The sequence below is a fragment of the Falco naumanni genome, chromosome 6 (assembly GCF_017639655.2).
Source record: "Falco naumanni isolate bFalNau1 chromosome 6, bFalNau1.pat, whole genome shotgun sequence".
NCBI classification, from domain to species: Eukaryota; Metazoa; Chordata; class Aves; order Falconiformes; family Falconidae; genus Falco; species Falco naumanni.
In genome coordinates, this window is record NC_054059.1 from 42,084,458 (window position 1) to 42,110,409 (window position 25,952).

At 40.8% G+C, this 25,952-nt stretch overlaps 1 protein-coding gene across 1 annotated transcript in view; it reads right to left on the minus strand.

Annotated features, from left to right (window-relative positions):
* Positions 1-25,952, minus strand: part of IGF2R (insulin like growth factor 2 receptor) — a 60,752-nt gene that overhangs the window by 24,395 nt on the left and 10,405 nt on the right. The window contains exons 3-24 of the mRNA XM_040599324.1: positions 22,204-22,328; positions 20,370-20,468; positions 19,838-19,967; positions 18,610-18,730; positions 16,646-16,760; positions 14,958-15,120; positions 14,625-14,805; positions 13,607-13,710; positions 12,979-13,143; positions 12,529-12,669; positions 12,037-12,183; positions 10,997-11,128; positions 9,344-9,491; positions 7,998-8,175; positions 7,304-7,419; positions 6,727-6,889; positions 5,009-5,188; positions 3,885-3,986; positions 3,061-3,162; positions 2,222-2,396; positions 726-893; positions 30-173 (exon numbers count right to left, since the gene is read on the minus strand). Coding sequence (XP_040455258.1) covers positions 30-173; positions 726-893; positions 2,222-2,396; positions 3,061-3,162; positions 3,885-3,986; positions 5,009-5,188; positions 6,727-6,889; positions 7,304-7,419; positions 7,998-8,175; positions 9,344-9,491; positions 10,997-11,128; positions 12,037-12,183; positions 12,529-12,669; positions 12,979-13,143; positions 13,607-13,710; positions 14,625-14,805; positions 14,958-15,120; positions 16,646-16,760; positions 18,610-18,730; positions 19,838-19,967; positions 20,370-20,468; positions 22,204-22,328 — 3,099 coding nt within the window. The remainder of the gene's footprint in view (positions 1-29; positions 174-725; positions 894-2,221; positions 2,397-3,060; positions 3,163-3,884; positions 3,987-5,008; positions 5,189-6,726; positions 6,890-7,303; positions 7,420-7,997; positions 8,176-9,343; positions 9,492-10,996; positions 11,129-12,036; positions 12,184-12,528; positions 12,670-12,978; positions 13,144-13,606; positions 13,711-14,624; positions 14,806-14,957; positions 15,121-16,645; positions 16,761-18,609; positions 18,731-19,837; positions 19,968-20,369; positions 20,469-22,203; positions 22,329-25,952) is intronic.

A 25,952-nucleotide genomic window follows, 5' to 3' on the forward strand; every position in this document is an offset into this window, starting at 1 on the left:
AGTTAAGAAATGTTTGCCACTTGGCTTACCAGGGCATCCAGGCACATAGGGCAAAGGCTTGCAGACATTCAAGAAAAATGTTCGCTTCTTTGCTTCCTTTGAAGTGTCTATAGCAACCCATGGCTCACCTTCTTTGCTCAAGTCACTTAAGTCATACTCATTGCCAGCAGCATCTGAAAGATATGTGGTACATACAGTAAACTGAAAGACAACCTATTAGATACTTGTAGCAATATTGGGTTTGAAATGATACAAGTTTCACAGATGAACATAAATAATTCAAAGTAATTTTCAGAATTACATTAGATATCCATTGAAAAAAGGTACTGTTGCCATAAAAAAAATAATCACTACATTTGAATTCCCACAGGTAACTACTCCACAATTTACAGGTGCACTTTTCCAGAGGCCAATACTGAAGTGACTCATTTTCTTCAGAGTTAGGCTGAAGCAGCACCCAGTCACGAAAAGGATTAAATGTTTTCAAAGTAATTATCAACTCCCTTGTGTATACCACTGTGTTGCATATTAGCTTCTTGACTGTCTTTGTAACTTAAGCCTGCTTCAAACAACTCCTCTCCCTCTTTACAACTTCTATGAAAACTTCAATTTTTACAAATGTCTTCACAACAGGTATTCTTAAAGCCCTTCTCCAGAGAAGTTTGCTACTAGTTAATCCTTCCAACATTTGTTGGACAGAGCCCACCCACATTCCAGGGACCTACCCGTAACCTGGCAGTCCACAGGAGCAGGAGCACAGGCTAGAGCTGTGTGAAACTCAAAAAAAGTATCATGGATGTTCAGCACACTGTTTATCTCTTCACGCACAAACTTAAGCTCTCCAGGATATGAATCATTACAAATGAAAGTCACCGTAAACGTGTCTGATGTTCCTGTAAAAACAAACACTTTGCTGATGGTTCCCTCAGGAATATTTGAGTGTAAAAGTTCAAGCTAGTATTTGACTAAAATTTTCTAGCAGTTTCTTATTATTGCTTCAAGGAAAACACTACCTTATCATTTATGGGTCTTTTAACCATAAATACACAAGCCTTCTTTAGAGACCTGTGCTAAATTGCCTAGCAGCCACAATTCTCTCTCCAAATGACAGACGAGAACATCGACACATTTCACAGCTATAATTACCTTCACTGAACTATGTTTGCTAGGTCTTTCACATACTTAAAGAAACAGAAAACCTATAAAACATCAAGTCAGCTGTACCAACAACCTCTAAATTACATCACACATACCAAGGTTTTGGCTGTTTGTAAGTTCAGTGTTAACGACTGCTAAACAAATACTGACATTATGTAAGCAGCGTGTTACATTCTGGTTAGACCTCCTTTCCACAGCCCACAAGAAATGGTAGAATTACTGGGGGGAGTAATACTTGTCATCAAAATGGTTAGCAGTGTTATCAAAATGGTAGAAGCTCTTAAAGCAAAATACATTACAGCTCAATCACTTGCTTCCCGTTGGATATCAGGTACAAAAACATCACAACTGGGAAAATAAAGAGATATCACCATAGCAATTTTTACAGAGGACGAACATGCAGGAGCATCTGAGGTTCCCGAATTCAAAATTCGGTCTTCCTAAAATTCTTTTGCTGTTAAAGTGGCATATGCCTTTCGATGAAAACTCAGTTTCAGTACAGTTGGAGGGCACGTGAAAACCAAAAGCTACACACACACTTTTCAGTAACCTTACCTGCAAAACAGACTTAAATTCATGAAATAGGTGTACAGGAAGTAATAGAGCACTTAAGAAATTCCATCTAGGAGAGTATAAGCTAACTGAAAAGTGATCTTTCAGATATGAAAACTTTAGAGAGCATTATACATGAAACTGAAGCTTAAAGCAATGACTTCACTTAGGACATGAGTCAGAATTCATTTTGCTTGTTTTCCCAATTTGGCTACCTATTTCTCCATGCAAGGAGCAGTATTTTTCATCTACTCAGTAAGGAAAAAATCCTGTTTTGTATTGGTCTCTTTCCAGGAGTTCTGAAATGCACATCTATTTCTGAAAGCTGAGCCATTACCATTCCGCATGATTTGATTTTTTTCCTAAGTTTTTCATATGAACTAGCTTCTTTAAATGACTAACAGCAAGACCAGCAGGTTTTAGCACATGAACAAAGGAATAAACGATGACCATTCACAGGAAGTTTATAGAACATTAGGAAATGTGTCTTGGAGATGGATGCTGAACTCACCTGATTGTACTCGAAGAGGACCTCTGTAAGTAAGAGTTAGAAACCCTTCACCAGATAGATACAGGGTTTTGTCCAATTCCACCAGCCTCACCGATGTCAGATTTTCTGCTTCACATCCAGCAGCCGTTTTGCCATTGATCTTACCGCAATCTGGCATGGGTCCACAAATGTTTAGCTAGAAGTTTTGAAAACATGTGGGTGCACACAATATTAACTGCACCAGAAAAATTAGGTCCACATAGCCTTTTCTACATCAGTAAAGTCACTGGCCAAGAACTATTTCAAACAGCATGAAATGTCTGCCATTTCTAAACTGCAAGCCAACCAACTATAACACAAGAACAGTATTCTCAGTGTTCAGCTTAGAGGATCCACAAGTTCTCCCCAGTAGTAGTGCAGGATGTTGTTTAGCAAGTTTATTTTTAGACTAAAAAAAACCACTATGGTAGGATCTATGGATACCCTAGGACTACTGATACATGCAGATCACATTAAGAACACTGATATGGACAGATTAAATCCCTTTCTGGTCTTCCACTGGCCACTTCAGCACCAGCAGGCAAACTGGTATTATGAAACAGAGTCCATAACTGAAAAATGATGTATAGACTCAAAAGTGTAGCTACCTTGTGTTTGCTAAGAACCAGAAGTTCGATGCTTTTAAGATCATCCGAGATGAGTCAAGTTACCTTCCATTCCTCCCCTCAAGCACAGTACTTCACTGCCAACTAAAGTTTCGTAAGAGGACTGAGTCAAAGCTTCACTCACTCACTAAGTAAAACTGTAAAAATTTAACAGCAGCATCCTTAAGCAACAGATTGTACGGTCTGAATCCTTACCAAGAACTTCTTCCCGATGCCAGTAGCCATATAGCCTTTTTCAGAAGCTAACGGCTGCAGATTGAACAGAAAGCCAGTGTCTGGATCTCGCACAGAGCAGGACTGGAAAAAAAAATATAACAGCATTATTTTCTCTTTCTGCATTTCTTCTGTTTTAAATTTTACCTTTAACTTGCTTAAAGAGCCGAAGTAGTGATTTACACGTATTCCTAGCCTGCGTACCACTCAGCAACTTAATTTGAACCACCAGAATACAACTCTGGCAGTAGCAACACTTGATTCAATTCTTTTGCACAGCTGTCTGTTGACATCAGCCACATAACAAGATATCACAGCCACATAACATATCAAAGTGCAATTTAACAGATGACATCTGTCAGGTTAGCTAAGAGCAAGGAAATTTTATCTGAGGGTTGTTTTCACACTAACATATTTACGTTGAGACCTGTAAAGTAGAAACAACTGAGTAGCTTGGGGTAGGGGGGAAGCCTTATTTGATGATCTAAATACAAACAAGACAATATATAAATATAAATCCTTACATATAAACTCAGTTTTACCAGCAGCCACCTAAGGGAATGAAACAGTGCCACGGCAAATAAGTTGTCCCCAAGCGACAACACTTGAATACTTTAGTCAGAAATTACTCATTTTAAGAACACTTCAAGAAAGCAATAAAGTAGCATAAGACTCCATCGCAGTAACTTCAGACTTCACTGTAGTTAAGTTTATTCCAAAAATCATTTAAACACAGCAACCAGAAATGCTAGGGAAAAAAAATAGCATGTTGTGACTATGAATGCAATTATGTCCCCATTTCTCACCTGAGAATCGTCTTTTGTTTCCTTGATTGGACAAGCAGCCTCAGTTTCCCATAAGAACGTGGCCACGCATTCCTGAATAGCTATAAACCGTGGGCTGCTACTCTGGAAACAGATTGCAGAGAGACCAGAGTAAGTGTAACAGTCAACACCACCTCATGTTTTGAGATTCCACTTTATGAGGAAGTGTCAGGTTCTTCTAAAAGACTTCACTACAAATGCACACAATTCCCATCCTGCTTCCATCTCCCCTATTTATTTTGACAGTCACCACTGAAAACTTTGTCTAGCTAAACATTTGGCTTCTCATTAAGCTTCAGCAAGTAACTGAACTGGACATCCAAATATTCAGATTAAATTCAAATATTAGATTAAATTAAATTGAATCTAGACATGAATAACCAGACCTTGCCTCAGTCTGTGCTTTGAAGAGCTTTGGGGTATAATGTATAGTCCACTATTACAAAAAGTAAAAATCAAGCAACACTAAACTCTGTTAGCTGAAGTAACAACACGAGTATTAATTATACACACTTCATTTCAGTGTTTTCAGGCAAAAGAAAAGCAGTTCGTAACTGCTCCAAGTCACAGAGTTTCACCATACCTCTTGGGCTGATGATCATGTGAGTGAGGAGATTCACAGACCTGCAGATTCACAAACCAGCAAGACCAAGTCTAGGCCAGCTTCAGTCTAACTATCCCCTCAATCTAAACTTCAGGATGCGGAGTTGTATCAGAAAAGCTTTAGGAACTCCAAAGGATGCAGAATCTAAGCCTGAAGATATACTTTACAATATTAATGCTCTTAAGAAGATCTGCAATGTTTGCACGTACAATTCCTCCATCTTAAGTCCCCATGTATTTTTCATGCTAATTATACTAGTTTGAAATATCAACTGTTCACTGAGGCTGTTAGTTTTTAACTAGTTCTAGCTTATGATACAATAGTCTGAGACATGCACTTCTGTAGCATCTAAGTCAGCTTTGGTTTTACATTTCTATTTAGTCCTCAAGAAGTCTCCCTTTTCATGAATCTGCTACACCCTATACGTTTTCAAGTAGCTTCACATTATATGATGGAAAACCTACTATGATGAAGCAACATCTGAAAGATCAATTGTACTTACAAGAGTGCCCCTGGAACAGATGAAGTGAATGGTGGTGGTATAAGTAGTTTTCTTTCCATCAGCATCAATACACACAGAGCCATTTGCATAGGTTAGAAAAATGTGTCCAGGTCTTTCAACTACCAGTTCTTTGCTGGCAACACCAAGATTACTAATAGAGGTGACTTCGGAGTAAGAAACCTAGAAATAACAAAAAGCATGTCAGTAATTCTAAACTCAAGTGAGGAGTTACAGATACGGTCAAAAAGAAGAAAACAGCTACCACAACAATCTTGTATACAGAAGGTTATCTTAAGTGTTTTGAAGATAAAGGTGTAGAGATCCCCCTGCATTTTTCACCCATTCTGTACTTAAATTTCACATATTCAACAGACAAGCTCCACAAGCAGGTGTGGAGGTGGTTTTTTGCATTTATTTGTTCTGTTTTGTTTTTATTTTTAGTACAATAAGGTGCCTGTAAGTGCCTCACAACAGTCATCCTCATCTCACTGGCTACACAGCTTAGGAATTCAGGAAGGCCTACACCTCATGCACAGTAAGTAGGATTAAATTTGTACAGCTCTAAAACACAGTATGTGGAAGCCTCCAGTCAATTCTAAGAATGCCCTTAGGGATCTGCCACGCTTAGCAAAGCCTAAAAAGGACTAGCAGAAACTGAGCATTAGAACAACAGTAGGTGCTACTAATAAGGTCCAAATCAATCTTCACTTCTGCAAGGTAACTGATGTTTCCTATTTTTAAGAAACTGTAAGTCAGCAACTGCAAAAAGAATACACTTCCAGAATAACTCTGTCCACAAAGACTTCCACTGTTTTGTTGGCTTTTCTTTTCAAAACTCCTCTGCATTTAGGCTGACCTAGTGTGCTCACTTTTTATCCCAGTGTCTTCAGCAATGAAGTAACGAAGCTCTAATGTGCCTCCACATGTCAAGTAAGCACCCTTACACAACAAGGACTAATGCAAGCACAAGGAACTAGTAATATTTAGCTCAAGTGCCACAATGTACGGATTCAGTCACTCAAGACATACTCTTCAACAGTATGGAGATAAAGTGTCTTCTCCATTTTACAGAAGGAATTAGGTTGGTAAGCCTCTAGTTCAGCTTTCCCTACAGCTTTGAGTAGCACTGAAGCCAGCCCCTGGGCAAGGTGTCCATCCTGTCTGTCAGCACAAACAGTCCCAAGATAAAGTTGTTATACTTCAGGGAAATATTGAAGTCCACAACCACCACCATCTTTTTTTTTTTTTTTTTTTTTTTTTTTAAACAGCTTGGCAACATCTGCATAATCTACTCAAAGTCAAAGAGAGCTCAGAGGGTGATGACAAACATTTCAAATATATTTTTTCCACAGCTCAATCTAAAACAAGCCAGAAGACAGAATATCCCCAGGAGAGCAGCCTGTTCCTATAGTAATGCTAGCAGTCTGTGACACCACAGCAGTTTACACGGAAGGGATGCAGTTTGTCTGCCTCTGCAACCTATGACAAAGAATCATGCATATCAAACGCAACATTGGTATACTTGTAAAAATTAAAACTTTAGTCTTTGAAGGGACAGACAGGAGGTCTACCATTCTGCAATGACTATGCCAACATTATGGATACACAAGAATACCATTTTGCACAAAGAAGCCAGAATTCACATGCTTATCTCATATACCCCTAAACCTCACTCACTTGGCAAACCAGCTCCAAGCTGGGATGGAAAGGCTACTCACACGATCATGCCGATATTCCATCTGACAGACAGAGGCTTGCCGGTCACATCCTGGGACAGCGATTAGTGGTCGACAGACATTTATGTAGTACTTCTTGCGCTCACTTGTTCTTGAATTATCCATGGCATACCAGTTTTCACCTCTCTTCTCAGATTTTGCTAAGCTGAGCAGGAAGAGAAAGTTCTAAGCTTAGAACACATGTTCTTCATAGATTCTCAATAGCTTTCTCTGTCAGTCTCAACAACAAGATGAGTAAGACATTTCAAAATAACTTTTCCTCCTCATCTTTAAGCGTTACAATTAAAATGAATGCTCCTAGGAAGCAGAACACCAATTGTCAAAGTAATATGTTATTAAGCAAAACCATCCCAAAACGTCAACTTACATCTTCTAAGGCAAGTCCATATACTAGAGGGAAATACTGTCCCCATTTCAAGGTATTTGCAGGTAAGTTTGTCACAACTGATGAAGTTTCTAGTGCTGCCTACACAGGAAGCCAACTTCTTCCAGTGCTAAGCCATCAGCCAGAACACTGAAGTAGAATAGCCATGTAATGGTGTATATGTTACTCTCCTACCTTGACAAGTCATATTGGTCCATGGTGTTGGGATCAGTCACAATGCATTCCAGTAGCATTTCAGGACAAGCATGTTCAGTGTACCACCTAAAGTTGTAGGTATAGTTATCTTCTGTCTATAGAAAACAGCAGAATAGGTCAGTGAGGCTTTCCACACTAAATCCTTTGTGACTCAACACTACTCCTTTATATGTTAAGCTTGTTATTTCCCCTTGGTTTTGGGATATATCTTCTCAGATTGATTTGTGTAGGTTTATTTTGTTGAAGATCTTATCATTTGCTGTGCCACCAAAAAATACTCTTTCCAAAAATAACAGAACCAGAGCAACGTAACTGATGTCTGCTGTGTTGCAGGACACACAGTCCTACCACCTGTTACTTCTCAGCGAGTTTGGGTTTTTTCAGCTAGCAATACAAAATTATCAAGAGCACTGGTAATTACATGCCCCAAAGACTAGAGAAGAGTGAAGTAAGAACCTGGATCCAGGTGGACATCTTACTGTTCAGTGGTCAAGACAAGCCATAAGGGTGCAACAAGAGGCATATATCCCAAGAGTAATAACTACTTCTCTCAGTCTGCTTTATAGATAGTGAATATTTCTCCTCATGAGCCTCGGCTTGCACTACCCTAGCAGCAATTATTGTCAGGATTTTGGGATGGAAATCCTTCCCTTCTTTATATAGAACTTCTTACCTGATATTCAGGCTGACCTACTCCAGCCTGATGGTCACACAGGAAAGTTATAAGGGTAGATCGCTGTGTTTTCTTCTCATCATTGTATGCTGTACCATTTTTGTAGGTCAACTGAATCAGACCATCGTAATATGAAAGTTTGGAACTGGGCAGTCCAAGACTCCAAAACTGATCCTTACTAGAAAAGAAAAAGTGGGCTTTGAGACTGGGCAGAATGCAAAATTAATTTTGTCTTTAAGAGAAGTCTTACAAGTAGTAAGCACACAGGTAAGTTTATAGAAGACACTATAATATGACAAAAGAATTAAATAAGGTTGACTAGACATAAGTGAGCTAGGATGAAAAGAATGCTGTCAAAAGGAAACTTAAAACATGAACAGATGTCCTTCTTTGGAAGGGAACACTGTACCTTGCTTCGCTATCTAGAAAACTTTAACACTCCTTTCTCTAGAAGAGCAACAGAAATACAGAGTTCTCATTCTCCAGAGAATTCAAACTGCAGACGCGCTAATGCTGGGCTCAAACTGGCTCCGTGCAAGTACGTGTGGACCGCTAAGACCCAGCACTGCACAACAGCAAGTCTTCTTTCTCAGGGAAGAAAGCTGCCTTCACATGCTCTTAGTTCAGGAGCAGCTTTGGTTTAGCAGGGTTTCTTTAATTTAACACTGGCTCTGTCAGACCTAGCCTGACCACCTTCCCCTAACGAACATTCTTAGTGTCTGCAGTGAACTCCCCTTGGCGGGAGAGTAACTCAGAGCCAACTCCAGTAGAGCTGCATGTGTTTGCACCGTACCACACCTCTGGCACCACACTGACCTGGAACCTGAGGTGTACAGATATTACCTCAAGCATCGCTTGTAGAACACAACAGCGATGATGCTGTCCGAGTAGCAGTACACACCGGGACCGTGCCTGTGCTGTATTAGTAACAGAAATACAGAGCAACATGCAAGCTCTGAGCTCCACCTCTGCATAAGGCAGCCACTACTCATCCCAAGCGCTGCAGTGCTTCCTTGGCCAGCTCTTGGAATCCAGCTGACCCTGAATACAAACTGTAGGTTGGCTTACTACAGCTGCAGCAGTTAACGGGAAACATAAGGGGGAGCAATGGACACATTCAATCTCAAAAGCTAGCTGTAAGCAAGATTACATGTGTGCACTTTACTTGAAAAAGCTGACAGCATAGTTACAGCACTACCAAATAATATTTTGCATGCAAATTATATGAATTTATTACAGGCAGCACAGTAATTACTTTACAAGCAAACTGTTCACTGTTGCCCACAAACAACACATCATGCAACAAGAGGTGATCTACTACAGACAACAGAACTAGAGTTACTCACCTTTGCGTTACCTGGCATGCTGCTGATTTTGTGTGACACAACTCCTCCGGCACACTGCCACAGATGTTTATGTAAAACAAGTATTCACTAGTATTAACTATATAGTGCCCATTTTGCTTGGCCAAAGGTGATAAATCATAAGAGAAGCCTAAACGAGAAGGAATAAGCTTTATCAGTTCAATTTTTCCCTGCCATCTCTCACAGGTTTTGGTTCTACCAGTGACACAGCTAGCTCACTCCCCCACCCCCCAGTAAGTCTCCTTCCATGTAATTATTGTTACAGAAACAATATGGACACACTAAAGTATGTTTTCTTATACGGAGAGATTTACTACAGTAAAATACACGTCACACCTATCTTCCTCCACAGACACTAGAGGAATATTAAGCTTGTGCTGTTCTGATCTTCCATGCCCATGTGCTTAAAACTGCTGTGCTAGAATGTTGTGGGTGCTTAGACTTAGACTGAATTTGCTTTGTTCTTATGTATCAAAAGGACTCAGCGTGGGAAAATGGCTTGGAGGGGGGAAATTAAGAGAAAACTGGGACCTAACAGAAGCTGTAGCATAACAACAACCTTTTTAGGGTAAAATACAATTGCCACTTCCAGGGCAGTTGGCACGCACACAATCTGCTCCACCAGGGTTCCCTGGGCAGCACAACCTGCCACCCTAGAGGAGCAGCAGAGACCCCATGGCCAGGCTCTGCTGCGCTCCCTGCAGGACTGGGAACTTGATGGGACCACACAGCCGATATGCTGCACAGCAGCTGTCAAATGGGAAGATGTCCGATGCTGAGCCAACAACTGTGTCAAAATTATAATGAGCATCTAAGAATTATCTCATTATAATATGAACACACACCTCCATCCCAAAGTTACCCACCTCCAAGGCACAACCACCCCTCACAAGCAGGCGCTTTCTGTTCCTTATTAACTATGTCTTTAAATGAAAGCAAGAGAATTTTACACCAATCGATAATAAAAGAATGTTTGACTAGAGTCACTCAAGCTCCACCTGAGAGTAAAGTGTAACAAGTGAATGAATGAATCAGGGGAGAGGTCAGGGAAGACTCGGTCATAACTGCTGGGATCAGTCCACGGGCTGAACCTGTCTGCTCCCCCACAGGGAAACCTGCTTGGTCAAGTGCTAAATGACTACTAACTCACACCAGCTGTTGTTAGTGATCAATGTTTTGGTTATATACCACTTCAAGCTTGTTTTTGCCAACAGTCCCTATCACCAATTATCATGAACCTTAATTGTCATGATTTTATATTGATAAAGAGTGTTATTCCGTAACCTGTTACCGTTAGCCCTTTGTGGGCGCTAGCAGCTGCCAGCGGTGGGTCACACATTCAGGTAAAGCGGGAGGACACGCTGAGGGTCCCCCTGATGCAGTTGGGGTGTTTCCCTGAACAAGGCAGTCGAGTTGCCCTCCGACCCAGCGGGACTGTTCAGTGAAGGGTCCCTGTAACGGGACGCTGACAGACTGGTCGGGCACAAGGGTCTCGGCTTTCCTGGGGCACTGACAGACAGATCAGACACCCAGGGTTGGGGAAATCTCCCCCCCTCCCTTCACATGACACTCACTGTTGTGACAATTTCTATCCCTCACAACCTTTCCATCTATCTGTTCAATGTAAATACATACCTGCCTGAGGATCAGAGACTTGGCAGTTATCTCCTTCAGTTTTAGACAGGACACATGCAGCAGCGGTATACCAATCAAATGTATATAAACACACACTCTCAGTCATCAAGATTGGAGCACTTTCTAGATCGCCTGGTATCACAAGAGGAAGATGTTACACATAGAGACAGTCAGGCTGCCAAAAAGATCTAGGAATTTAAGCCTAGGAACACTAACTCCTCCCCAACAGCAAACCCAGACTAACTGTTAAACAACCTCTCCTCTGAAATGAGGACTAAATAGAACAAAAAATTCCTTGCACAAACTCTTTGCATCCTCCTCCCACGAACAAAAGCTTAGCCCAGAAGCAAAAATGCACCGCTCAGTCTGTCCCTGAGTACTATCACACTCTTCAAAAAAATGTTTGCTTTGACACACTACCTGGTGTTCTGCTACAAAGCAACAGCTTTATTAGGAAGTAATGCATAACCAGATCCTAACAGCCAGCACACTTGAAGGATTCAGCTTCCTCAGGCAGAGGAATACAGGTTATCTATTTCCCTGGGACACAGTTAAACTAGTGGGCTGTTATACAGAGATGAATAACATGAACAACTTCTGCAAATGCTTCTGCTTTTCATAAACTGCAAGGAGTGTAGACACAAAACATGCTTATTGGAAGAGAAGATTAAAATGTCTGATCTCAGTTCAGAACCAGTCTTTCCCATCAAGACAATCTAGGGAAAGAAAGTGCTTTGTATAGCTTCCAGGTATTTATAGAGTTTTAAATGCTTGAACATACTTTTGTGATATTTCTGAGAATCTTAGTTCAAGACACTTATTCAAAGTTCTTTAAAGGGTACTTGTATACCAGGTGAGCAGAACTAAATACCTGCGAGTACACTGTTATCATCCTAGTAAATAAACCACAATGCTTCATCTTTTGCACAGAAGGAAACAAAAGACAAAGGCACACGCTAATATTTAGCATTCATGTCTGGGCATTTCAAGTGACCTCTAGTTTTTAATCAGATCAGAGATCAGAGTATGGATATTCTCACCTGGTCTGCACACTAGAGTGATGATAGTTTTGATTTTTTTGTTACCACCACAGCTGTCTCCATTTGAATAGGTAAGTTGAATATTTTCTCCAACCTTTTTAGGAGAAGATACAAATGTTCCAAGATTCTTACTCCTGTTTTGTTTATCTGTAAAGACAGTAAATACATCACTTTTGTTTCCCTGGAAAGAAGTGTAGTTTACACTAAGATACTACTAACTAGCCAGATGGGACGTTTTAAGAAAGCATAGCATCAGGAGTTTGTCAATACCTCTCCAAAACCATGCTAGAAAGCCTGGAGTTTTTTAGTTATAAAAGGCTACTTGCATCATTTCTTCTTGGGTCTTTGGAAGCACAAGAGAAATGCGGTCCTAATTTCTGTTTCCTCAAACAACTGAAAGCACTCAGGGTAGCTAACTCCATTTGCAAAGGAAGTACCAAGCCTTCAGAGTCTTAAAAAAAAAAAAACCAACAAAATAACACACACACTCACCTACAGAGCAAACAGCAGCAGCATCTGGGCAGCTGGAAGCTCCTCCTCTCTTCCACACCTTATGGCAGACATTGATGTAATAACGCTTCCTCCCTACCTCCGAAAAGCTACTGTCCACAGCTTCCCAATTCTGGGCTAACTCTGAAATACAGGGGGTTGTCAAGAACAAGTCATCTGGCTTAACTTTTCTAGCCTCTTCATGCCAAAATGGCTTTTATCACAAAAAGACCAACATTTAAAAACACTTAAAATCACAGTAACCAAGGCAGTCATGGATATAGATACTTTCATAAGGCACTCACTCCTGTTGGGACAAGGGAAGTGAACGCAGTACCCCAGAAATTAACTAAGAAAAGCAAAAAGTTATTAATGTTCAACTAAAGAATTGCACTAGGCAAGGCATGTAAACTCAGGACAAAAGTAACTGAAAGCTAGTTTTCATTGCCATACCTGAACCGCGGACCAGAGGTGACAAGTCATAGTGTTTTCTTTTATCAGCAACTCTGCAAAGGAGATCTTCTTTCTCATTAACACATGCATATTTTGTATCCCAAGTGAAAAAATAGGTGCAGTCCACTTCACCAGTAAACACTGGAGTTCCTCTACCATCATTACCTTAACATTGAAGATGGATAAACAGATGTTAGGTTTCCAGTGGGGCAATGTGAGAACAACAAGGAGACTTGAGGACTTGCAATGAGCAAGGAACACAAAAATCCTTTTGCTGCACAGGACTTACATTTGTGGGTTGGTTTTTGCGTGTGTGAGTTTGTCATTTGGGGGAGAGGGGTGGGGGGTGTGTGGTGTGTGCATTGCTTGGGTGGGTTTTTTTTACAGTTGGCAAAGAAACAAGGTTCTTCCATACCTCAGTATTCTTGATCGTTAGTGTAAATTTAGATTAGCAGTGCTACTACACAGTGCAAAACAATTCTGCCAGCCCTAAAGAGTAGTGCTTACTCTGACAATATTTATTCCTTGTGTTAGCTGTGGCTCAAAGCAGGCAGTCCTTCGAACATAAGGTCTGCTAGCAAGCACAGAAGTCAAACCCTGAGCAGTCATCACAGCTTCTTAAACTCACCTGCTGTTTCATTGCACTCAAAGTTTATGACAGTCATTCTCTGAAAGCCAGAACTACACGCATCCCCATTTGGATAAATTAAAGTGAGATCCCCATCGGAGTATCTGAGTAAAAAGTCAGTTTGAGAAAAAAAAAACATGTGATCAGACAGTGTTTTTCACATAACAGAAGCCACAATCTTGTTTGTTTACTGTCTCTCTCAAAGGGAAACAAATGCTCGTTCAACATTAATATTGACATTTTTACTGCAACAAAGGCTCGCATCCACTGATTTTTCTGGTTACTTTCCATGAATTTGTATAGAGTTTAAGGAATGCTCTAAAGCTACTCTAGGTGTGGTGGAACATCTGTTCCCATTAGTTTATTGCATGACTTTTTTTGCAGGTGGAGGAAGTCATACTTCCTGGAAAAACACTCCAACAAGTCTGTCATGTGCTTACAAACAGAACAGAAGGTCATATCTAGGTGAATAATCACTGCTTTGCAATTTCATGCAAACTATTATCCCATATGCCACTTTAGAACCCTGAAGTTCTCAATAAAAAAAAAAAGTCAACCACAAAATCCTGGACCTCAGTAGTCTTAAATATGATTAATACAAGCTCTTGCAAAGGAAGGTGAGATGCTGAAGACAGCTTCTAAAACATCTGATCCTGATGCCAATTAGCATGTAAAACTCAAGGACAGCAAGAAGCAGCACAGCACAATCTGCAATTCTGATACCAAAGCTGGTTGAAAGCCTCTCCCCTGCCTAGGCAATGGCCTCTACCAACCTCATCTGCTCCTGCATTTGCTAATGCCAGCTTGGTATACCGTTAGAAGTCTTTACATAAAAAACTTAGTGAAAATACTTGCTATATATATATATATATATATACACACACACGCTTGCATATACATATATGCATGCTAAAAAAAAAATTTGTATCAAATATTGCTTACATGACAAATAAGGGCATCAAAGTAGGAAACAAAGATCAGTCAGATCAGTTACCATAGCTAAAGAGCCTTTACACACCTTAGGGTTTGGTTCTCAAATCGTCCTGCCACTTTTTGCTGGTTATTTGAAGATTTTACTTGGCAAGCTGAAGTATATCCCGTGCTGTCCCTGCAGTTACCTGCAGTGGTTTTCCCACATATGTTCAAGTAATAGTAATATTCCTCTTTATCATCTTTGGCTAGATATGGTGTGACATAATCTGAATGAATAATAAAAGAAAAAGTTTTCTAACACAGAGCAAAACAGATGTAAAAACCCAAAAATCTACAGAGGACATTTTTCCTGTCTCTGAACATGGAACTGAAAAACTGGCTAGTAACATCACAAACAAACGAAAAATAGTGAGCTTACCTGCAAGCTGAGTAAGTGGACTTAAATCAATAGAGATATCATGTTGCTCATTAGTCAGAAGACAGCTTTTACTCTCCAGGTAATCCCTGTGACAGGCATACTCAGTAACCCATTCAATTTCATACCGGCAATTTGTTTTAGCTGTGAGTTTGGGACCTGCACTCTGATACAGAAGCAAACAGAATTTAAATTACAAGTAGAGAGTTATTTGAAATATAATCCTTAAAGCAATTCCTTTAGGATCAGTAATGACTAGCGTCACCTGTAAATTGCTTAAGAGGTGGAAACATTGTCCCTAGCCTCTCAGAAACAGGTGTCAAGAAGAAATAAAACAGCTCCTAATAATGATGCATCAAACTATTAGATTTCTAAGGAGCGATAAGGTACCAGGCATTTGCAGGACAGCAGAAGTAACAGTGCTTTAAAAAGCACTTTTCCTTAACACGTTGACAAAAGCAGAGATATGTGAGCCCAAATTGCTAAATACAGCTTGGATTGATTTTGCCTCAGAGGAGTCCTCAAAGAGGGGAGCAGAGATCAAGTGTTCTCTGAAGGTAAAGCAGCCTTTTAGACACTGGTGTTTTAGCAACTTTGATTCCCTCAGTCCAAATCAAGACTGAAAGACATTCAAGAATTCTTTAGCCAACACTTCTGTCAGATGTTGTTTCTGTAGTGAAATATTTTTGCACCTCCGGGAGAAGAGGTAGTCTTGCTTTTCCTCACTTTAAAGCAAAACCTTTAGAAACGCACTTTGTTTCATAGATCTGTATTTCTGCCATCCAACAAAACAGGCAGATATGGGCAAGTATCAGATAAATTACAGGCACAAGTAACACTAGCAATACTACTCATACCACAAAGGTGCGTAGCTGCAGCAAGGTATTACAAAGTGACAGTAGGAGAAAGGTCTATGGTTTTTTTCTGCAGCAATGAGGGTGATTTTGGGTACCTTTCTAGGTCAGATGAGGGAAAAAACATTAAACCAAAAATTAGTCAGACAAGAGCTCCCCCTTCGCTAACCTGCAACCAGAAGCACTACAGTTTAAAGTTACAGAGCACTAGCAATAGCTGCTTTGGCCCAATTCAAAGAGTGTGGGTTGCTGAGATTACCCAGCATCACATCAAAGCAATCATCATACTGCACTGAAGCTAGGCTAAAACTTATGTCCTGCAAAACCTGAGTTGCTGCCTAATACTAAAGATTTTACTTTAAAATTAGTTCAGAAGCCTGCTTAGTAAGAAGTGACACTTACCATGCAACAGCCCTTGCTAGCTATTGTTTTCTTTTTCCTGAGGAAGGCCAGATTAGTAAAGAAACAAGTTAGCAACTATAAGCATGCCCAGCCAGACTGATGATGGAAGAGTGGTCATTAGCAAGCAAAGCCCTGTGCCAAGGATAACACTACACTAAATCAGTCGTATTCTCAGAGGAAAGCTTTGAACCCAGAAAAGGACAACCAAATTCACCAAGACATGAAAAAACACACCCCTGGGGAAATTTTATTCAAGTTCCTGTTTATCTCTTAAGTTCTATAGGACTTTTTGAAGAGTATATTTAGGATCTCACACTTCACAAGCTGAGAATCAAGAGGATTTCCGTTTCTCTTCAGCCCCGAATAAAAATGAAAAATGCTGCACACAAAAGTTAGAGACCAACCATTTAACACAAACTGAAGTAGCAAAGTTACCTCTTCTCCCCTCTTTGATGGACAAACAAAAGTGATCGTCACTGCTGGGTTATGGCCTAGGCAGAAGTCTGGCTTTTCTTCATCACTATATATTCTCTCATAACTCAATACCAGCCTAGAAACAGAAAACAGCAAACCAAAAATACAATTAAGACACTGAGCACTGTACAGAAGGATATTCTTGAAAGAACATCTACTCTTTGCTAGACACCCACACAGAATATACCAAAGTAGCCCTGCTCTTAAAAGCAGCTTCCATGGAGGCCTTAAATTCTTCTAATCTTACAGTTAACCGTAATAAAGATCAAAACAGTCCCAGCAAAATCACTTAATACAGCATCCTCTTGCAACCCAGTTAAGACTATACTGAATACCCTGTAACCAGTATTGTAGCAAGAAGTTGGCTGGCAGTCGTAAGAACATTCTCAGCTTTGCTCTCAAACAGCTGGAAAGCAGATGCAATAAACACTCTTGCATCTTTTTTAAGTAATAACCACTCACGTTTAACCGCATTCCTATACTTCACCACCTCTGTATGTATAATCTCTTCCCATTCTGCCCCCAGGATTAAGAACAAGATTATCTCATTAGCAAATTGAACAGGAGCAAGGCAACTGGGACAGATCAGAGGCGGCAGGCAGGAGAATGAAACATGGCAACTACCTGACAGGGAGAGAAAAAATGGCAACATGACTTGGGTGGATTGCCTTGTTCCCTCATCTGGCTTCCCAACTAAGCATTACTGTCTTATGCAGTCTAACAGGCAAAAGCTAACAGCTCACAAAGGGGTGACAGCCTGGCTTCAGTTTAGTCACACCTCTAACTGGCCTCTCTACACCTGAGGACACAGGTATACAACTGTCTTACTCCCTTCTCAGGCCACTGTAGTCTGACTGAACACGTAACAATGAATTTTCGTCGAGCAACGAAGAGCTCTTCAACCCTAGCAGTAGTAAGATACAACTTTCTTGCCAAGCACTTTTATAGAGTACCAGTTGCACTTCAGTATGAGAACATGCTTCCTCAGATGTAAGCTTCTGCCTTGGTACAAAACACCTCAGCCACTTGTTTCATGCTGGGGTGAAAGTCCTTCAATGAAGAACTAAACTTCCCTTGTAAATTAAAAAAACCCAGCCTTCAACTTTATCACTGACAGGCCAGAACCTTTGGCCTCCCTGTTATTAAACTGGTTTATTCTGCTTGTTTTTTTCAGCTTGCATCTGAGATAAAGAGTACTGCAGAGGTCAACAGGGTACTATTGACCCTACAGACATGGTAAGCAGGCTCAGATGACCTGAAGCTCAGAAAGATCAGCCTGTTAAGTAAGTCCTCTGAGCCATATTGAGTTGTTTGGGTGGTTTTTTGGTGCATTTTTTTTCATTTTTTGGGGTTTTTTTCGGTTTTGGGGTTTTTCTTCTCTTTCAAGCTACACTTCCAACATAAAAGGCAGCAAGCAGAAGAGAGGCAGCATCAAGGAAACAGTTTCTTCTAGTCCCATCTCTGCCACCACCAGGAACAGTAAGTCTTGCATTGCTTATCTATTTTTCTACTAAAAATTCATGAATGCAAAAAAACAGAAGGGCAACATCTGGCCCTATTCTCAACTTTTAAAGTACTTCTTGCAGTGAGCCAAATACAGTGCGTAAACCCACAGAGCACCAAGAGCATTTACCCTGTGGGCCCTCAGCCAAGAGGCAGATGGGGTCAAATCTTACTCTTCTGCTTGTGGGCAGAAAGCAGCAATCATCCCTCACTTCTGAGAGTTTTGCAATTCTATAAACAGTACAACAGGATGCCTGAAAGACTCTGCCACACCAGTATGTGAAGAAATTTTTTCTGCCAATGCTTCAAATTTGAAGTGGTACTGATGTTAAGTTTTAGAAGATTTATTTGGTACTGACTGCTTCTTTCAGCCCAGATGACTGAGAAGCGTTCACATAAGTATGACCACAATAATTACGTACCTGTCTTTGTCGTGAAGTTTCAGCTGCTCCTGTGGACGGCCAACATCATACGCCTGACCTTCATGTAACAAGCAAGCAGCACTGCCAGCAGGACAGCTTCTGGTCTCTCCACCCGAATTTCCTGTTATAGAATACAAAAGATAGAATATAGGACTCATTGTCTAAGCCCTGCACTGCCTGAAGTATCTTGCCATTTTATCTGTGGGCTTACTTACCATTCATTGCTCTACCCTCTTCTAAAAATACATTTAAAACTGGTTACATTAAAATGTGAAACTGACAAGTGAAAACCTGAAACCTTTGTGATACGTCATGCTGCTCTGCTTCTGGACAGCAAATTCTCCCCCCCTGACAAAGTAGCTGCAGCTAGTTACCAGTTGCTAGTATAGCTGTTGGATGCTTAGGGCTTTGAGAACTTCTAGAAGTGTGGCAAGTTGTTTGTTTGGGGTTTTTTTTCCACATCATCAAAACAATACCGAGTAATGGGTAACCCCGATTATAGGGAAGTTTTTTCCCCTCCTTTGTTTCTTACAAACCACCTTATTCAGAGCTGTCAACAAAAAGTTTCAGACTAGCAGGATTTTTAAAAGAACAGACCTGGCATTAAAACTAGTAAGTATTAAACCCTTAACAGGGGCACAAAACACATGTTTAACTGCAGTGTAAAAACCACAGTGGGAGTATACATCTAAACTAGCCTTTTCAGCAAGTTTCAGATGAGTGATTTTGCTGGTTTAATTCCTTACATATATAGCTCCCAACTGACACGAAGAGCTAGCAGTGCGCCATTACTTAACCAAGTACCTAGAAACACTATTTCAGATGTACCTCATGACATTCACTTGGAACTAAGCAACAATCTGAACTGAAGCCCAAAGTAATAAATTAGAGCATATGAAGTGCTATGAACCATCCTGGTCCTATTTGGCAGCAACCAGAAGCAGCTACAACACAAGCTGAGCTCTTCCACTCAGTCCAGTTTAAGTCAACTTTTCTAATAATACTTGTCATTCCAGAAGGGGTGTATCTCTAAACACCTCAATAGTTGGACAGAAAGGCTTGGCTTCACAGAAAGCAGCCTTCAAATCATTAAAGGCAGCTTGAAATAATAGTGCAAGTCCCAAAATCCTGATCTTTGGTCATAGAACAACCTCAGCTGGGGCACTGGAAAAGTACCGCACCACTAGAAACTCATACACTGACAGGTGCCACAAACAAGTGTTCACACCTAAGTCCCTGCAGATGTTTATGAACAAGGAATCATCATCAGAATCATCCACCAAATAGTGTCCTGAAACTTGGATGAGAGGATTCAAGTCATGTTTCTTCAAGTCTTCATCAAACACATAGCAAGGGACCTAGAACAGCAACAAAAAATTACATGCAATCCATGCCACACAAGTAGGGAGAAGTTATGAACAGGCATCTATAAAGCCAAGTTAATTATGTGGAAAAGGTTTTTACTTCTAGAAGCTCAAATACTTAAAGCTAGACACACTGACTAAAATTAGGCATCCAAAGTTAAGACTGTGTGCTCCAACTTCTAGAAGAGTTTTCCTATAAATAACCATACAGATCACAAGAAAGGTTAAAGAGTTTTTAAAATTCTCAGCTCCACCAACTTCAACAGTTGCTTTGTATGTCTATGAAAAAGTTAGGTTTATGGATGTTGTTGGCATTCATTTTGGGGTGGGAGCAGGTTGTTATGAATAAAATTGCTAGATGTGTGAAAAGTTCTGCACGGATAGTACATAGATTACCTCTTTCACAGGTTTAAATGAGTTTTTCTTGCAAGCCAGAAAGGTCCTCCATTCAAAATAATGCACACACTCTGTTGCCGTTACAAATTCAGGGGTTCCCTATTTAAAAGGGGAAAAAAATAGTTCTTTGAAAAACAGACTTCAGTTTTACTTTACATCTGTAGACAGAAAGAAGTTCATTCAAGAGATTAAGAAAAACAGGATACAGCATGTCACAGAACAAGGGAATAGTTTCTTAATAGCACTTGTTAACAGTAAGTTTGTCATTCAACAGCTTTGTTGGTAAACTCTGGAAGATGCAGGGTGCCAAATCCTTCTCAGTCTGCATATGCACCAGTTGTCAAATTAACATCTGCCAGTCCTAATACGCAGTAGTTGTAGTACATCCTTTAGAGGCGCTCACTATGCCAATTGATATTGGCAGAAGCACCAGTCACAGAGGTATAGAATCATTTAGGTTGGAAAAGACCAGAATCATTTAGGTTGAGATCATCAAGTCCAACTGTTAGCCCAGGACTGCCATCTAGTTACTAAGGAAAACATCAACGCAAATGTGTATAAATAGGTGAACAGCAAGACAATGCATGGTTTATCAGTTCCCTGTCTTTCATCCTACAAAGGACTGATTAGCAATCTTGTGCTACACAGAAAGAATGCCTCTGATCTCAGCTACTTCTTTTTATAGGCTTATGTTATACACATTTGTATGTCTTTCAAGATGGGGATTCTACCATGGTTCAGGGCTGGATGCTCAACCGAATGTCTCTGCTCAGAGAAAGACAACCAGATTTTTCCATTCTCCCTCCATCACCTCAGCTAGAATCACTTTAAATATGCTAAAGTGCTTTCCTCCCTGTTTAACCCCGCCATAGAAGCGTTAGAAACAAGTTGTTCCAGACACTATTACAAAATTCTTTTACTAGGTCACATGAAGGATGGGTGTTAGAAATACACTAACTAGAAGAAGTTTGAAGATTGTTATGATTGGTGTTACAGCTGGAGCTGAGCAATAATTTTTAACTTAAGGAGTCATCTGCCAAAACAGAACAGAAAGCATTTAAGTCTCTGCTGCCCTGGCACTTTGTTTAAATCAGCTGGACTTCCAAGAGGGCATGTGCAACAGCATCATCAGTGCCAACATCAGCACTAGTAAGTACTTACCTCCAATATATAAATATGTAAACTGATTACAGTCTGTAGAGAACACCAAGCTGTGCTATCAGTTAAGTGTGGGGAAGGTGTAACTCCAAAAGCACATGGAAGAGAACTGCATATACACACGCCCCTAGGAATTTTTGGGGGATCTCCATGCACATTTTAAGCAGATTCTCACAATTTCTCCAGAACCCCAGCTAGACACATAAGCACTGTCAGTTCAACAATATGCAGACAAAACCTAATACTTACTGTTGTCAGCTCTGCTGACCCATGATAGGGGTCAATTATTTTCTTCAGTGCTGTTCTATTAAACTGCCACACCAGGTCCACAGCTTGGACACAGCCAACATTTAAACAATAGCTCTCATTGTTGACTCACTCCTCCACGTTACACTATTAAAAATACTACAGTGCAATCCCTGTAAAAACATTAAAGACCCAGGAGAGCCCATGACCAGAGCTAAGCTGCAGATCTGCAATTATTTTCTACTGGGACAAAATTTGGAAAGCCACAGTAGATCATGACTTTAACTTGGTATTCAAACATAACTGGCTCTTCCTTAAGCTATGAAGCTCAGTAATCGATACATCCGTAAGTACACCAAGTCTCCTTAAAAAGCAAATTAGAAGAACATGCCATTTCCATCGACAGTAAGAACACATGGTTTACACTTACCAGTGTTTTCCCACACAGGAAGTTAATGCTGCTTTGAATTTTGTGCTGGCTGCCTTGCTGGAAGCAGTTACGCGTAGTGTTGAGTTCCAAAAGAGTTTTAGAAACTTTTTGTAAGTTTAAGTCACCTAGGATTTAGAGAATTAAAAAAAAAAAAGAAAAAAAGATATGGTTATAATATAGCACTTCCACACAAGCTTAACAGACAGGCTCTGATTTCAAGCACTGAGCAGCACAAGACATACCAGCCCACTTGAAGACAGTCTCTGAACAGAGTACAACTGAAGACCTTCCTTACGGTTCTTGCTATTTGGAAGACTAGATCCAAGTTAAGATAGTGTTTGACATCTCTAATCACACTTCTTTCTCAAAGGTTTTTAGCAAACACTTTGAATGTTAAGAAGGCCAACAGCAGCTGCCACTACAAAGTAATCACTGCCTTAGGAACAAGGGCTAAAAGACTCTGTCAGAAAACTGTTTCCAAGTTTCAAGTACCGTAATTCACACTTTCTTCCCACTGGCTTCTGTTTATCAGCTTCTCAGCCTTTATACCATTTATACAAACAGCGTCAGCACAATTATGAGGGAGAATCTATCAAAGAATGGTTTAGCTTGGAAGGGACTTTCAAAAGTCATCTAGTTCAACCCCTCTGCAATGAGCAGGGACATCTTCAATGAAATCAGGTTGCTCAGAGCCCCGTTCAACCTGGCTCTGAACACTTCAAGGGATGGGGCATCTATAATCTCCCTGGGCAATCTGTTCCAATGTTTCACCACCCTCATCATAACAAAAAATTTCTTCCTTACATCTAGTCCAAATCTACCCTCCTTTAGTTTAAAACCGTTATTCCTTGTCCTGTCGCTACAGGTCCTGCTAAAAAAATTTAAAAAAAAAATAAATCTGTTCCTCATCTTTCTTATAGTCCCCTTGAAGTCTTGAAAGGCCATTATAAGATCTCCCTGGAGCCTTTCTTCTCCCAAGCTAAACAGCCACAATTCTCTCAGCCTGTCCTCATAGAACGAATGTTCCAACCCTCTGATCATCTTCATGGCCGTTCTCTGGACCTGTTCCAACAGATCCATGTCTTTCCGATGCTGGGGGCTCCAGAGCTGGATGCAGTACTCCAGGTGGGGTTGCAGAGCAGAGCAGAGGGGCAGAATCACTTCCCTTGACCTGCTGGCCACACTGCTTTTGCTGTGGCCCAGGACACAGTTGGCTTTCTGGGCTGCATGCACACACCGCTGACTGTAAGTCTACTTAATGAAGAACCCACTGGTGCCTGGGCACAGCCACTGTACTGGTGCTGCCTGCAGACAAACCTAACGCAGACCCACTTGCCTCAGCGCACATCTCCCTGCATCTCCGATCCCCTTTAGCACAGCTCATGTGCTGCGTGAAGGCTGGGGTCAGTGCTGCATTGCTGCACATCCCTCTCCTCCCCAGCACCTGACACGAAGGGGAAAGGTGGACCACAATTGAAGTCATGATGAGCACCAGCTCAGGCCACTGAAACGCTCCTGCTCAAACCTATTCTAGTTTACATTAGACACAAAATCCTTTTAGATCCAGCATGCCGACTCCAGCCTGCCCATTTTTAATAGGTAGATTTTAATTCTGCAAAGAGTTGGTATTGAACTATAGTAGAGACTGCTATAAAATGCAAGTATTGATCAGCTTCCCCCTTTTCATTTTTGTTGACATATACACTAGGGAAAAAGGAAGTCAAATCTGTAACCATTGCAGATAGCTGCTTTGCACATAGGCCAAATCTTGTTTCATCTTAAAAACACACTTGTTGGAACTTTGCCCAGCCTGTTATCTCCTCACTCAAGGCAAGCAAAACTACGCTACACCCAAGTAATATAGTCTTGAAAGCAAAAGGAGCAGAAGTAAGCAAACTGGGCAGGAAGAAGGTACAAGAACCTCAAATATTCTGTTGAAAAGCAGACAGAAACAACTATAGCCACCGAACGTGCAGGTAAAGCTGAAACAGTGGCAGTCAGAATGGAAACTTGATGCTAACCCACGTAGCATCCCCTCAGTAGCTCAGGGCTCTTCTATTCATGCTGCATATGCTCACACTAACTGCACTATAGGAATGCATGTTAAAATTCTCATACCTAAGCAGCCCTTCACAGCATCCCCAGTAAAACCAGGGCAACAAGTATTACAGACCATTCAATAATCCTCTGCCTTCTCAAGGGAAGGTAAGGGTGCAGACGTGTCAGCACAGAAGAATGGCACCATAGATTAACGCTGCAGATACACACCTGTGCACAGGATATGTGCCAGGCTCAGAACCTGCAACAGGGAAGCATGCTACCACTGCTGCAGTTCAGTGTCACCTTCCAGGCACCTAGAGGCTGTCAGTGGCTTCTGCCATTTATATTTCCTAACACTCCTGGTATCAAAAAGCTGGTGTTCACATTTTAAGACTTTCAGCACTGATACTGGTAAAGGTGCCACACAGCTCTCTTAAACCTAAGAGCTACTTTGAGAGCAAGAGTGCTACTTAGCACTTCATTGCTTAGAAGATGCTGGCAAAGCATCCTCTTTTCTTCCCTAGATTAGCAGAAGGAAGCCAACGCAACTTTCTAGGCAAGAGCTGTGTATAGTAACAATATGCACACACGATTAAAAACTCTCCAGTTATAAATGCATACAGTTATAAGCCCTAACTTAGCAGAGAACTTATGGCAGCACCATCTGAGGACTTAACTTAGTGTTCTGTAAACATTAGCTTTCTCTCAGCCCTAAGAACACACTACACTGCACTAAAGGCACTTGTGAATCTACTTCCTCTGTTAAAGTGATATCCTAAAAAAAAAAATCAAGTTAAACCAGTACATCTTGTTTACTACAGGCCAATATGCATGCTCTCTTACCCCTTTCATGCTTAGAACTAGTTTGGGAACTTGCTAGAAGTTTTAGCAAGAATCTCTTCAGTGGCACATGACTTGTCCCATCCCTGCTCACAGAGCAAGTAATCTCATAAACCATCCCTTCACATCAGCTTCCAACGAGCTTCCTTCCAGAGCACCAGCTCTGCAACCACCTTTACCTTAACATCAAGCTCCCTCTTCAGTGATCACTCATGTTTTCATGACTTTAGATATGTGCTCTTCCACAAAGTAGCACACTACAAATCAGCTAGTACAGCTTCTTATTACACAGTTGTGCTAAATCAGTATCAAAGATACTGTCCACAACACCTTTTGCTCATTGACTCCTTCATCTGTTCAGCTGTTTGGAAGGAGAAAGGCAACCATGGAAGACATCCAAGAAGAAAGGGTCATTTAGGTGGTAGCTGTCATTTCATGACCAGTCCTTCTACTGCAGCTGGACAAAGTCTGCATTTCACCACTCAGGTTAATAAAAAGTTACAGTAATATTTCCACTTTTAATTTTAGTAGTAGTCCAGCTAAATGGCACATGAGTCACTAGGTGTCACACTAAATTAAATAAGGGCCACATCATTTCCACCCTCACTGACATTCAAGAACTAAGCATTTTCCTACACCTTGAAAACATCTATGATCAATTAATAAAGCTGAAAAGCTTTTTCTAGGAGAGGCCTTTGGGGTCTCAATACCAACCCTGGCATGTCACACTGACACACTGTTTATGTTAGCTACAAGGCTTCCTTTGGATACAGGCCAACTACTGTCAGAGCATGGGGCCTTATCACCTATCAAAGCTGGGAGCAACAAACAGAACCAACCCCACAGCTGTCACCCCTTTCATAGCCAAT